The 11,335-nt window shown below is 66.0% G+C and overlaps 2 protein-coding genes across 4 annotated transcripts; one reads left to right on the top strand and one right to left on the bottom strand.

The window, feature by feature from the left end:
- The first annotated feature begins 422 nt into the window (after positions 1-422).
- On the top strand, positions 423-6,763 carry KCNJ10 (potassium inwardly rectifying channel subfamily J member 10). 3 transcript variants are annotated; one of them, XR_011736065.1, is made up of 3 exons: positions 423-543; positions 3,984-5,915; positions 5,952-6,763. XR_011736065.1 is itself a non-coding variant. In XM_065857639.2 (2 exons), the coding sequence occupies exon 2, from the start codon at positions 3,984-3,986 to the stop codon at positions 5,112-5,114; it is 1,131 nt and encodes a 376-aa protein (XP_065713711.1). In that variant the 5' UTR covers positions 423-543; the 3' UTR covers positions 5,115-6,763. The 3 variants fall into 3 exon arrangements, 1 of the variants encoding a protein (XP_065713711.1); XR_011736064.1 differs by having other exon boundaries at positions 3,984-6,181; positions 6,304-6,763; XM_065857639.2 differs by having other exon boundaries at positions 3,984-6,763.
- Positions 6,764-6,834: 71 nt separating this feature from the next.
- Positions 6,835-10,799, bottom strand: F11R (F11 receptor). The gene is made up of 10 exons (XM_065857722.2): positions 10,646-10,799; positions 9,029-9,085; positions 8,828-8,941; positions 8,607-8,750; positions 8,282-8,484; positions 8,102-8,204; positions 7,697-7,801; positions 7,602-7,611; positions 7,382-7,430; positions 6,835-7,195 (listed from the first exon to the last, which is right to left on the bottom strand). The coding sequence occupies exons 1-10, from the start codon at positions 10,719-10,721 to the stop codon at positions 7,160-7,162; spliced, it is 897 nt and encodes a 298-aa protein (XP_065713794.1). The 5' UTR covers positions 10,722-10,799; the 3' UTR covers positions 6,835-7,159.
- Positions 10,800-11,335: the final 536 nt, after the last annotated feature.

The raw sequence follows: 11,335 nt of genomic DNA, 5'->3' as shown, positions 1-11,335 counted from the left end.
CGGACCCCCCCGGCCCCACGGACCCCCACGGACCCCCACGGCCAAGAGGCAGCGCCGGAGCTGCCGTTGTCCCCACAGGGATGCTGGGGGGGGGTCACTGTGTGTGTGTGGCTGGCGTTGTCCCCATAAGGATGCTCGGGGGGTGGGATGCAGCCGGGGGGGCGCTGCGGTGACCGGGGGGGGAGCTCTGCCCGGTACCGGAGCCCGGGGGACCCCGCCCGGCCCCTCCCCGGTGCCGGTGGCTGCGGGCAGGGTCCCCCGCCCCCCCCGTGGCCGGTAACGTGACCCGGTGCGGACCGGCTCGTTTTCCACCCCATTAACCCCCGGCCCGCCCCCGGCGGCTCCTCCCCGGCCCGGGCCCCCTCCCCGGCCCCGCCAATCGGTGCCGGCCGGGCCCGGCGAGGCGGCCCGGGCCAGGGGGGGGCAGCGGGGGGGCCCGGCCCGTCCCGCCGCCGCCGGCCCCGCCGAGCCATAAAGCCCATGGGGAGGCGGCGGCGGGGCTGAGCCAGCCGGGACCGGGACCCCGGGTCCTCCCCGAGCAAGGTAAGGGCGAGGGGGGGGCACCGGGGGTCCCCGTCCATCCCCATCCCCTCTGGGGCACCTGCCGGAGTGGGATCGGTCCCCGGGTCCCTGCAGCCCCACGGCTCCTGGTACTGGGACCTTGTAACCCTGTGTCCCCCGCAGCTCCGTGTCCTTGTGTCCCCATCTCCCCACGACCCCATAACCCCGTGTCCCCACATCTCCGCAGCCCCATATACTTCCACAACGTGTCCCTAAGTCCTCCTGTACACCATGTCCCCCTGTCACCCCATATCCCCATTCTGCACATCCCCATGTCCCTGCATCTCTCTGCCCCCATATCCCCAAGTCCCCATGTCACGTATCCCCCTGTCACATATCCCCACGTCCCTGTGTCCCTGTGTCATGTCTCTCCAAGCCCCCATGCCCCTGTATCCCCACGTCACATATCCCCATGTCCCCCCTGCTCCCTGTGGGTGTCCCCCATGGGGGGCTCAGGTCCTCAAGGATGGAGCACTACAAAAGCATTTGGGTGGAGGGGGCTGGAGTGTCCTTGTCACCTCCCAGGTCCCCACAGTGGGCAAGTGGGTCTCACCAGGCACTGGTGGCCCTGGCTGGGCTGTGGGTTAACCGGGCTGCGGGTTAATCACACCAGATTAACTGGATTGGGGATTAGCAGGGCCACAGATTAGCCACACTGGGCAGTGGTTTATCCCAGGTGTGGTTTATCCCGAGTGTGGCTTATCCCAGGTGCGGTTTATCCCAGATGTGGGTTATCGCAGATGTGGGTTATCCCAGATGTGGGATATTGGGGCTGTGGGTTATTCTAGGTGTGGTTTATCTGGACTGTGGGTTATCCCAATTGTGGGTTACCTGTGGTGCAGGTTATCCCAGCTGCAGGGTTACCTGTGGTGTGGGTTATCCGTGGTGTGGGTTAACCAGGCTGTGGGTTACCCATGGTGTGGGTTAACTGGGCTCTGAGTTCCCTGGGCTGCAGGTTAATGGGGCTGGGAGTTAACGAGGCTCTGGGTTAATGAGGCCGGTTGCGGTGACTGCGGTTACTGGTGCCACGGTGGCTTCTCCGGTGGCCACAGGAGCCCGTGGCCCCACGGGACGTGCTTGAAAAAGGGCCCAAATTGGCTGGTTTTCCCCTCAATCTGCAGCCCTGGCTGACGAGGGTTGGGCAGCACTGGGGCGGAATAAACAAAAATGGTCATTTTGCGGTGCCGCGGGTGCTGCTGGGGTGGGACGGGGGGTCCCCATCGCCCCCATGGCCGGGGGGTGGCAGCTCCTGCCCCCCGGCGTTTACCGGCTGTGGGTGGCAGCGTGAAGGGCACAGGGACATGGGGACATGGGGACATTCATCCCCTGGGGGCACCAGCCCCGCATTTGGGCTCAAACCGCTCCGGGGGTTCAGTGGGGGAACAAGGGGGGTCTGGTGGGGGGGACCCAGGCGTCCGGGGGGTGGGTGGTGGGGGGACCCCCATTGGGGGCTGCGCTGGCGGCGGGCGCGGGGCCCTGAATGCTAACGAGGGGCCTCGTCAAAGCGCCATTGTGCCCCGCCAGCTCCATTGAGGCCTCTGACAATGGCCCCACTGTCCCTGTCCCCCCCCCCCCGCCACCCCGCGCGCCCGCCCCGCACCCCCAGCCCCACGGGACCTGCCCCACGGCGCGGTCCCCCGAGACCCCAACCCACTGTGGGGATGGGGTCGCACATCCCCCCCACACACACACCAGTTCCCAGTTGGCACCAGTACGGGGAGGCCGGCGCCCCAGTTTCGAGGTGGGGGGGACGCCCTGGCGGGGAGCCCGGCCATGGCTGGCACGGCGCGGCCATGGGCACGGCGCCCGCGCTGGTGGTGCCAGCGGGACGGGATGGGGGGGGACGTGTCCCTGTGTCCCCCCTGTCCCACCACGGACCCCCCTGTTCGCAGCCAGTGTCCCCTGGGGGGAAACTGAGGCATGGGGGGTGAGGGGGGTTAATGGGTAACCGGTTCTGCCCGCGGGCACCGTCCCCGCGCCGGGAACAAGCGCTGGCTTGTCACAACCCGTGTCCCTGCATGGGAAGGGCACAGGGGCACGCGGCCCCCCAGGGGGACATTATGGGGTGCAGTGACCCCAAAAATGAGGAGGGGGCACAGACCCTGGGGAGGGGGACTAAGGAGGCCCAGAGGAGCAGAAGGACCTTCAGGGTGCAGCGGCCACTGTGTCCCCACGGTGACGAGCTGGTGCCTGTTGCTGCTTGGTGTTGGGAGAGCTCTGGGGACACGGTGGCTTTGGGGACACACGGTGGCTCTGGGGACATGGTGGCTTTGGGGACACGCGGTGGCTCTGGGGACATGGTGGCTCTGGGGACCCCCGGCAGCTCAGCTGGGATGTGGCAGGTCCGTGTCCCCGGTGTCACTGTCCCCTCCCCAGGGCATTTCACCAGGAGGGGACGTGGCACAGGGGGGACGGCGGCAGTGCCACCCACGTTCCCCCAGCTTTGGCAAGGGCAGGGACACCGGGCTCCAAGGAGACCCCCCAGGGTGCCACCGTGTCCCTGTGTCCCCGGCACGCTGCCGTGGCGGAAACCGCGGTGGGGCCAAAGGCTGGCGGGGGCTGAAAGGGCCTTTCTGTGCCGCCGGGGCTGGCAGGGGACAGGGACGGGGACAGGGATGGGGACGGAAACGCGCCTGGCGCCGCCACCAGCCCTTTGTCCCCGTCACCTCCCATTCATCCCCCTTCCTCTTCCTCCTGCCCGGCCAGGACACCTGGGTCCCCTCCACGGGACGGGAGGGCTGCCAGGGGACAGAGGGGACATCCGTCCTCTCCTTCTGTCCATCAGTCACCCTCTGTCTTCTCACCCATTGCTCCTCTACGACTGTCCGTCTGTCCATCTGTGTTCTCCATCCATCCATCCCTCTTCTCCATCCTTCTTCTCCATCCGTCATCCATCATCCATCTTCTCCATCCATTCGTTTGCCTCCTCCGTTTTCCTTTTCCCTTTTCATCCATCCATCCATCTTCTTCATCTTCTCCTTCCCTCTCCATCCCTCCTCTTCTCCATCTTCTCCATCCCTCCTCTCTTCTCCATCCCTCCTCTCTTCTCCATCCCTCCTCTCTTCTCCATCCCTCCTCTCTTCTCCATCCCTCCTCCCTTCTCCATCCCTCCTCTCTTCTCCATCCCTCCTCTCTTCTCCATCTTCTCCCTCCCTCCTCTCCATCCATCATCCACTTGTCCATCTTCTCCATCCATTCATCCATCCACCTTCCTCCTCCTCTTCATCCATCTGTACGTGTTCTCCATCCATCATCTTCTCCATCTTCTCCACCTTCTTCTTCCTCTTCTCCATCCATCACCCACCCATCCATCTTCCCCATCTCTCAGTCTCCCTTCTCTCCACCCCCTGACTCAACACTCCCCCCCATCACCTCCTGACCCGCCTTGTCCCCTCCTGACCCCCCTGTCCCCTCGTCCCCAGATGACGTCGGCCACCAAGGTTTACTACAGCCAGACCACGCAGACCGAGGGCCGCCCGCTGATGGGGCTGCGCCGGCGCCGGGTGCTCACCAAGGACGGGCGCAGCAACGTGCGCATGGAGCACATCGCCGACAAGCGCTTCCTCTACCTCAAGGACCTCTGGACCACCTTCATCGACATGCAGTGGCGCTACAAGCTGCTCCTCTTCTCCGCCACCTTCGCCGGCACCTGGTTCGCCTTCGGCGTCGTCTGGTACCTGGTGGCCGTGGCCCACGGGGACCTGCTGGAGTTCGAGCCGCCGGCCAACCACACACCGTGCGTCATGCAGGTGCACACGCTCACCGGCGCCTTCCTCTTCTCCTTGGAGTCCCAGACCACCATCGGCTACGGCTTCCGCTACATCAGCGAGGAGTGTCCGTTGGCCATCGTGCTGCTCATCGCCCAGTTGGTCCTCACCACCATCCTGGAGATCTTTATCACCGGTACCTTCTTGGCCAAGATCGCCCGGCCTAAGAAACGCGCCGAGACCATCAAGTTCAGCCAGAACGCCGTGGTGGCCCAACACGAGGGCAAGACCTGCTTGATGGTCCGCGTGGCCAACATGCGCAAGAGCCTCCTCATCGGGTGCCAGGTCACCGGGAAGCTCCTCCGGCCCCACCTCACCAAGGAAGGCGAGAACCTACGGCTCAACCAACTCAACGTGGACTTCCAGGTGGACACGTCCTCCGACAGCCCCTTCCTCATCCTGCCCCTCACCTTCTACCACGTGTTGGACGACGCCAGCCCGTTCCGCGACGTGGCCCTGCGGGCGGGGGACGGGGACTTCGAGCTGGTGGTGATCCTGAGCGGCACGGTGGAGTCCACCAGCGCCACGTGCCAGGTGCGCACGTCCTACCTGCCCGAGGAGATCCTGTGGGGTTACGAGTTCAGCCCGGCCATCTCGCTCTCGGCCAGCGGGAAGTACGTGGCCGATTTCAGCCTGTTCGACCGCGTGGTGCAGGTGGCGGCGCCGTGTCCCCCCCGCGGGGGCGGCCGCCTCGGGGACCCCGAGAAGGTGAAGCTGGAGGAGTCGCTGCGGGAGGCGGGTGACAGGGAGGGGACGGCGCTGAGCGTGCGCATCAGCAACGTCTGAGGGGACGGGGGATGCTGGGCACAGAGGGGACAATGGCCCCGGAGGTGTCACCAGCACTGGAGGTGTCACCAGCCCTGGAGGTGCCACTAGCTCCCCCCTCCCCGCCAGGTGCCACTAGCCACTAGATGCCACCAGCCCTGAAGGTGTCACCAGCCCTGGAGGTGCGGCCAGCCCTTAGTGTCACCAGCTCTGGAGGTGCCACCAGCCCTTAATGCCACCAGCCCTGAAGGTGCCACCAGCCCTGGAGGTGTGGCCAGCCCTTCGTGTCACCAGCTCTGGAGGTGGCACCAGCCCTCAATGGCACCAGTTCTGGAGGTGTCACCAGCCCTGAAGGTGTCACCAGCCCTGGAGGTGCGGCCAGCCCTTTGTGTCACCAGCTCTGGAGGTGGCACCAGCCCTTAATGCCACCAGCTCTGGAGGTGTCACCAGCCCTGAAGGTGTCACCAGCCCTGGAGGTGCGGCCAGCCCTTCGTGTCACCAGCTCTGGAGGTGGCACCAGCCCTTAATGCCACCAGCTCTGGAGGTGCCACCAGCTCTGGAGGTGTCACCAGCCCTTAATGGCACCAGCTCTGGAAGTGCCACCAGCTCTAGAGGTGTCACCAGCCCTTAATGCCACCAGTTCTGGAAGTGCCACCAGCTCTTAATGCCACCAGTGCTGAAGATGCCACCAGCTCTGGAGGTGCCACCAGCCCTCCAGGTGCCACCAGCTCTGGAGGTGCCACCAGCCCTTAGTGCCACCAGCTCTGGAGGTGCCACCAGCCCTGAAGGTGCGGCCAGCCCTTAGTGTCACCAGCTCTGGAGGTGCCACCAGCTCTGGAGGTGGCACCAGCCCTGGAGGTGGCACCAGCCCCCCCCCAGGTGCCACTAGCCACTAGATGCCCCCAGCCCTGAAGGTGTCACCAGCCCTGGAGTTGCGGCCAGTCCTTAGTGCCACCAGCTCTGGAGGTGTCACCAGCCCTTAATGGCACCAGCTCTGGAAGTGCCACCAGCTCTAGAGGTGTCACCAGCTCTCAATGCCACCAGTGCTGAAGATGCCACCAGCTCTGGAGGTGCCACCAGCCCTCCAGGTGCCACCAGCTCTGGAGGTGCCACCAGCCCTTAATGTCACCAGTTCTGAAGGTGTCACCAGTGCTGAAGATGCCACCAGCCCCTCAGGTGCCACCAGCCCTTAATGCCATCAGCCCTGGAGGTGTCACCAGCCCTGGAGATGCCACTGGCTCATCCCCCCCATGCCGTCCCCTCCTGGGCCATTTTGCCCCCCAAAACCCCCCAGGCCGGACCCCCCTTCCTGCTCCAGGTCAGGGCTGGGGACACATCCCAGGGTTGGGGACACGAGCCGGGGCTGGGGACGCACCCCAGGGTGTCACCGATAATCGGACGCGGCGCCGTGTCCCCCCGGGCCGGGTGCCCCCCCGGCCCCATCGCTGCTGCTAACGTAGAGCTCCGCTAATTAACCGCGGCCCCCCCGTGCCGACACCCCATATACATTATATATATATACATATATATATATATAGCACCACTAATCGTATGTACAGACCAGGGGGGGCCGTTTCCTCCCCAGACAGACTGTCCCACCCCCCCTCGGGTTTTCAATTTGGGGGGGGGGAAGGTAAAGCGGTTACTAAATAAAGGTGATGTTGACCATGGGGGGCTGAGTGTCACCCCCATGTCCCCAGGGTCCCCCACGTGTGTCCCCCCCCGAACAGACACCGCTCAGTACAAGGACACATTTATTTCCAGCAGCTGCTGCCCCCCAGTACAGGGGGGCAACTGGGACCAGTAGGACCCAGGATGGCTGGGGAGGGGGGGTCGGGTGACACCAGCCCCCCCTACAGACCTGTTCCCCTACTTGGGGACATGGTGATGTCCCCAAGCGTGGGGTCACGACCCATGTCCTGCTGGGGAGGAGACATGAGACCCCCCCCAAAAATAAAGCCCTGAGGGGCTGCGAAGGCACCGGCTGAGACTTAAAAAAATAATCATTAAAATGGGGGAAACAGGGACGTGGGGACAGAATTGGGGACATTTACACAGGGTGGGGGTCACACCAGGAAGGACGATGTCTGCTTGAACTCGCCCTGTGGGGACAAAGGTGACGTTAATGGGGGACACGGGTTGGCTGTGCCGCTGTCCCCAGGACAGGGACATTGGGGACAAGGGACGCTGGGGATGGGGGGGATCCTTTTGGGATCCGTGGGGAAGGAGCCCAGTGTCACACACCCCCCTGGGAGGTGACAGTGGCAGGGAGGTGACACCGTACTCACGTCGGTGCGCTGCGAGGGTTGGCTGTAAATCACCTTCTTGCTGCTGGTGCTGCGGAAAACAACGGCGTCAGGACACGCAAACGCTGTCCCCATGTCCCCACCCCAGCACCTGGGGACACCCCAGGCACCGTCCCAGCCCGGGGAGGGGACACAGAGGGGGACAAAGCCCCCGTGTTCCCACTGGAGGAGGAAGAGGCAGCAGCGCCACGGCGTCACTTACTCTTTTCTCTCTGAAACAAAAGGAACAAGATGGGGTTTTTTGGGGTGTGGGGGGTGTGGGGGTCCCGGGGGGGCCTGGGGGGGGTCACTCACTGCTGAAGAAGCCGCGGCTGTAGGCGAACCAGACGCCAAAGGCCACCAGGCCCAGCACCATCAGCAGCACCACGACCGCCGCCACGATGCCGCCCACGTTGACCTCGCCTGGAAAAGGGGGACACTGGGGACATCGGGGACAACACCGGGGGGGCCAGACCCCCCGTGCCTGAGCCAAACCCCAGCAACAAAGCCCCAGTTCGGGGGGGGCCGCCCAATTTAACCCCCTCACTCCCAAAGCACCAACCCAGGGTTTGTTAATGTCACTGTTAATTAACATCACCGTTAATTAACTTGGGAGGGCCAAGGGGTCACCTAAACGTGACCTGCCCAGGGTGGGCAGAGCACAGCGCAGCCCCACAGCAGGGGGGACACACGTGTCACCCGCTGTCCCCCCCTGTCCCTTACTGGCTTCCATGCGGATGGTGCTGGATTTCTGGGGGGGCCCCACGCTGTTGGTGGCCTCGCAATAATATTCCCCGCTGTCAAAGGCGCTGAGGGGCTGGAACACCTGCGGGAAGGGGGGGTGAGCACAAGCTGGGGTGTCCCCAGGTCGGTGTCCCCCCCAATGTGACCCCCAGCACTCACCAGCTCTCCGGTGGTGGAGTCCAAGCTGTAGGATGAGTTGCGGAAGGTGGGGCTGGATTTGGGGTCCGAAGGCATCACCATCCCATCCTTGTACCAGCGGAATGTGGGGGGCGGCGACCCCTCGGTCTCGGTGCAGCGCAGGACGGCGCGGCTGCCGATGGTGGCCGAGGTGGGGACATGGGCCACCGGCGTGGACGGTGGCACTGCGGGACAGGGCGCCGGTGAGCACCCCCATCCAACCAGCCGTCCCACGCCGCGGCGGGGACAATGAGGACAAGGTGGGGGGACAGCAAAGCCACCCGAGGAGGGACACACACACACACACCTTGGACGATGAGGTTGACCTCGGACTTGGCGATCTGGCTGCCGGACCCCACCACCTCGCAGATGTAGCGCCCGGTGTCCTCGCGCGTCACCGCGCTCAGCTGGATGCTGGTGCGCGAGAATGTCACCCGGTCCCGGTACGGCTCTGCGGGGACAAGGGGACGCGGCGCTGGCGCAGGTTGGGGACACGCAGGGGACATCGTGGGGATGGGGGGGGTGTACCTGTCAGCTCCCCCCCGTAGTAGAAGAGCACGAGCGTGGAGCCTTTTTGGAACTTCCACTCAATGCGGGGGTTGCCCCAGCTGGACTTATATGCTGAGCAAGGGATGTTGGCGGCTGTGGGGACAAGGACACTGTGGTTGGGGACACCCCCAAGCGGGACCCCCCACTGGCAGCCCCGGGGGACAGGGGACGGTCACTTACTGTCATGCTCAGGGACTTCTTTGGTCTCGGAGGTGACCTGAGCTCCTGCCAAGGCCACTGCGGGGGGAAAGGACATGGTGAGAGACGCTGGTGACAAGATTTGGTGCACCGGGGGGGTCAGCGGGAGCCCGGAGGTGATGGTCCCCAGGGCACGGGTGACACTCGTGCCGCGCGGTGCGTCACGGCGGAGAGAGCCGGAAAATCCCGTCCTGCCGCTCCCGCCACCGTCACCGTCACGTTTCCCCCGCCCTGCCCCGTTCCTCCCGGTTTCGCACAAAAGCGCCCGGTTTCGCAACGCCCCGCGCACGTGACACCCCCGGCGTCCCCACGCGTTGTCACCGTGGCCCCGGGGCCGGTGACCGGGTGGTGGCCTCGTCCCTGAGCCACCTGCACGTTTGCACCCTGAAACGCCACTGAGAGAAACGTGGGTGGGTGTCAGCAGAAAACAGCGATTTTTGGGGTGAAATGAGGGGGAAATGGGGTGTCTGGTGTCCCCAGGCATAGGGGCTGGCACCGCTCCCCAGCACCGGTGACACGGTGACAGCCAGGACCCCCCTGACACCCTGGCTGGGACAAGGGTTTTGGGGATTTGGGGCAGATGCAGCAGGAGGTGACACCTCAAACCACAGGGAGGTGACACCCCCAGACCCTGCAAAGTGACACCCCCAGCCCCATGGAGGTGACAGTCCCAAACCCCAGGGAGGTGACAGCCCCAGACCCCAGGGACCATCACATGGGTCCCCATTCTGGGTGGAAATCAGGCAGGATCGGGTTAATCCCAAACCCGGGATTGTCCCAGCACAATGGAGGGGAAGTGACAACGGGGACAGGAAAGCCACCACCGTCACTTTGGCCTTTGGGAGCGCCGGCTACTCATTAACCCGGGGCGGGGGAGACACGGCCCGACAGCGGCCCCGGGGCAGCGGGACGGGGACACCGGGAACACCGGGGAAACCGGGGACACCGGAGACACCGGGGACACCGGGACAGGACCAGCCCAGGAAACCCGCCAGCCCCGGCCGGGATGTTTTGGCCTCACCCGGTTTCCGGCCCCGGGAAGTGCGGCCGAATCTGCTCCCCGCGCCCGGTCCCTCCCCCCGGTGCCCCGAACCCCCTCCCCGGTACCGGGAGTCGGTAACGGGCTCGGCGGCAGCGGCACAACCCCCGCCCGGGCTGCGGAGGGGGAGACGCGGGTGGCGAAGCTCTTGTGCACCCACAAAAACAACCGTAAACCGGGGGCGGCCCCGGGACCGCATGGCGGTTCGGTGCTAACGGGGCTCCCCGGGGCGGGCGGGCGCCGCCGGGTTATTAATAGCCCGTTATCGCGGTGAGCGGCGGCACCGGGGCCCCGCCGTGACCTCCCCCCCGCGGGACCCCCGGGGACGGCGTTGGCACCGGGGACCCGCCGCCGGTATCGGGAAGGCGCCGCCGTCCCCGGACAACAACCCCGCCCCTGGCGGTAACACCGCCACGCCCCGGTTACCGGCACAGCGCCGGTCACCGGCACCACCCCGGGGGAACCCCCGCCGCTTCCCCGGTACCGGCGGTGCCCCACGCACGGGCCATTGTTCGGGCACCGCGTGGCCGGTCGCAACCCCGCCCTTCCCGGGGACTCACCGACCGCCGCTGCGAGCAGCAGCCGCAGGGTCCAGGCCCGGGCCCCGGGGCCGCCCCGCCGCGCCGCTCCCGCCATGGCCGCCGCCGCACTGCGCGACCCGCCCGCTCCAGGTGCGGTCCCGCCCAGGTAGGCCCCGCCCACCGGGACCGCCCACCTTGGGGCCGGGCCAACCCGGCAACGCCCCTCCGCCAGGTGCTAGAAAACCCCGCCCCTCCCTCGGCTCCATTGGCCGCGGCGGCTGTCTCGCCAAGGAGAGACCACACCCCTCTGCAGTGAGTGGCTGGCTCGACTCACACAGCTCCGGCTTGATTGGCTGGAGCGAAGGGGCCGCGCAGGAGACAGGTGTGGAGAGGGCGAGGCCTCCCGGCCAATCAGAGAGGGCGCTTGAACTTCTAGCCAATGGGCGCGCTTTGCGCCCCTCGTGGAGGCCGTCGGGCGGGGACCCGGGCGTTGCCATAGCGACGGGGCCTGCGGCCTCCTCGGGTCCTAGAGGCCTCCCAGTAACCCCCAGTTCACCCCAGTTGCTCCCAGTTCACCCCCAGAGCCACCATGGTGCAGCAATGCCAGACCCTGATGGCATAGTGACATCACAGGGACACAAAGTCCCATCCCGGGGGGGCTCAGGCAGGAATGAGGGGACCCTGGAAGCTGCTGTGAGGCTGGGGGGCGGGGGGGGTGAGCAGGAGGGG

Source organism: Patagioenas fasciata, chromosome 30, assembly GCF_037038585.1.
Source record: "Patagioenas fasciata isolate bPatFas1 chromosome 30, bPatFas1.hap1, whole genome shotgun sequence".
NCBI classification, from domain to species: Eukaryota; Metazoa; Chordata; class Aves; order Columbiformes; family Columbidae; genus Patagioenas; species Patagioenas fasciata.
The sequence above is the reverse complement of the archived record's forward strand: the minus strand, read 5'-3'. Positions and strand labels throughout refer to the sequence as shown.

What these genes read in the sequence shown, in the direction of transcription:
- F11R (XM_065857722.2), bottom strand. Translation starts at nt 10,721, where the DNA reads ATGGCGGGAGCGGCGCGGCGGGGCGGCCCCGGGGCCCGGGCCTGGACC. An exon ending in GGTCAACCTCATCGTCCAAG is followed by an intron (nt 8,485 to 8,606) that starts GTGTGTGTGTGT and finishes CCTGTCCCGCAG; the next exon opens with TGCCACCGTCCACGCCGGTG. An exon ending in ACTCCACCACCGGAGAGCTG is followed by an intron (nt 8,205 to 8,281) that starts GTGAGTGCTGGG and finishes CCCTTCCCGCAG; the next exon opens with GTGTTCCAGCCCCTCAGCGC.
- KCNJ10 (XM_065857639.2), top strand. Translation starts at nt 3,984, where the DNA reads ATGACGTCGGCCACCAAGGTTTACTACAGCCAGACCACGCAGACCGAG.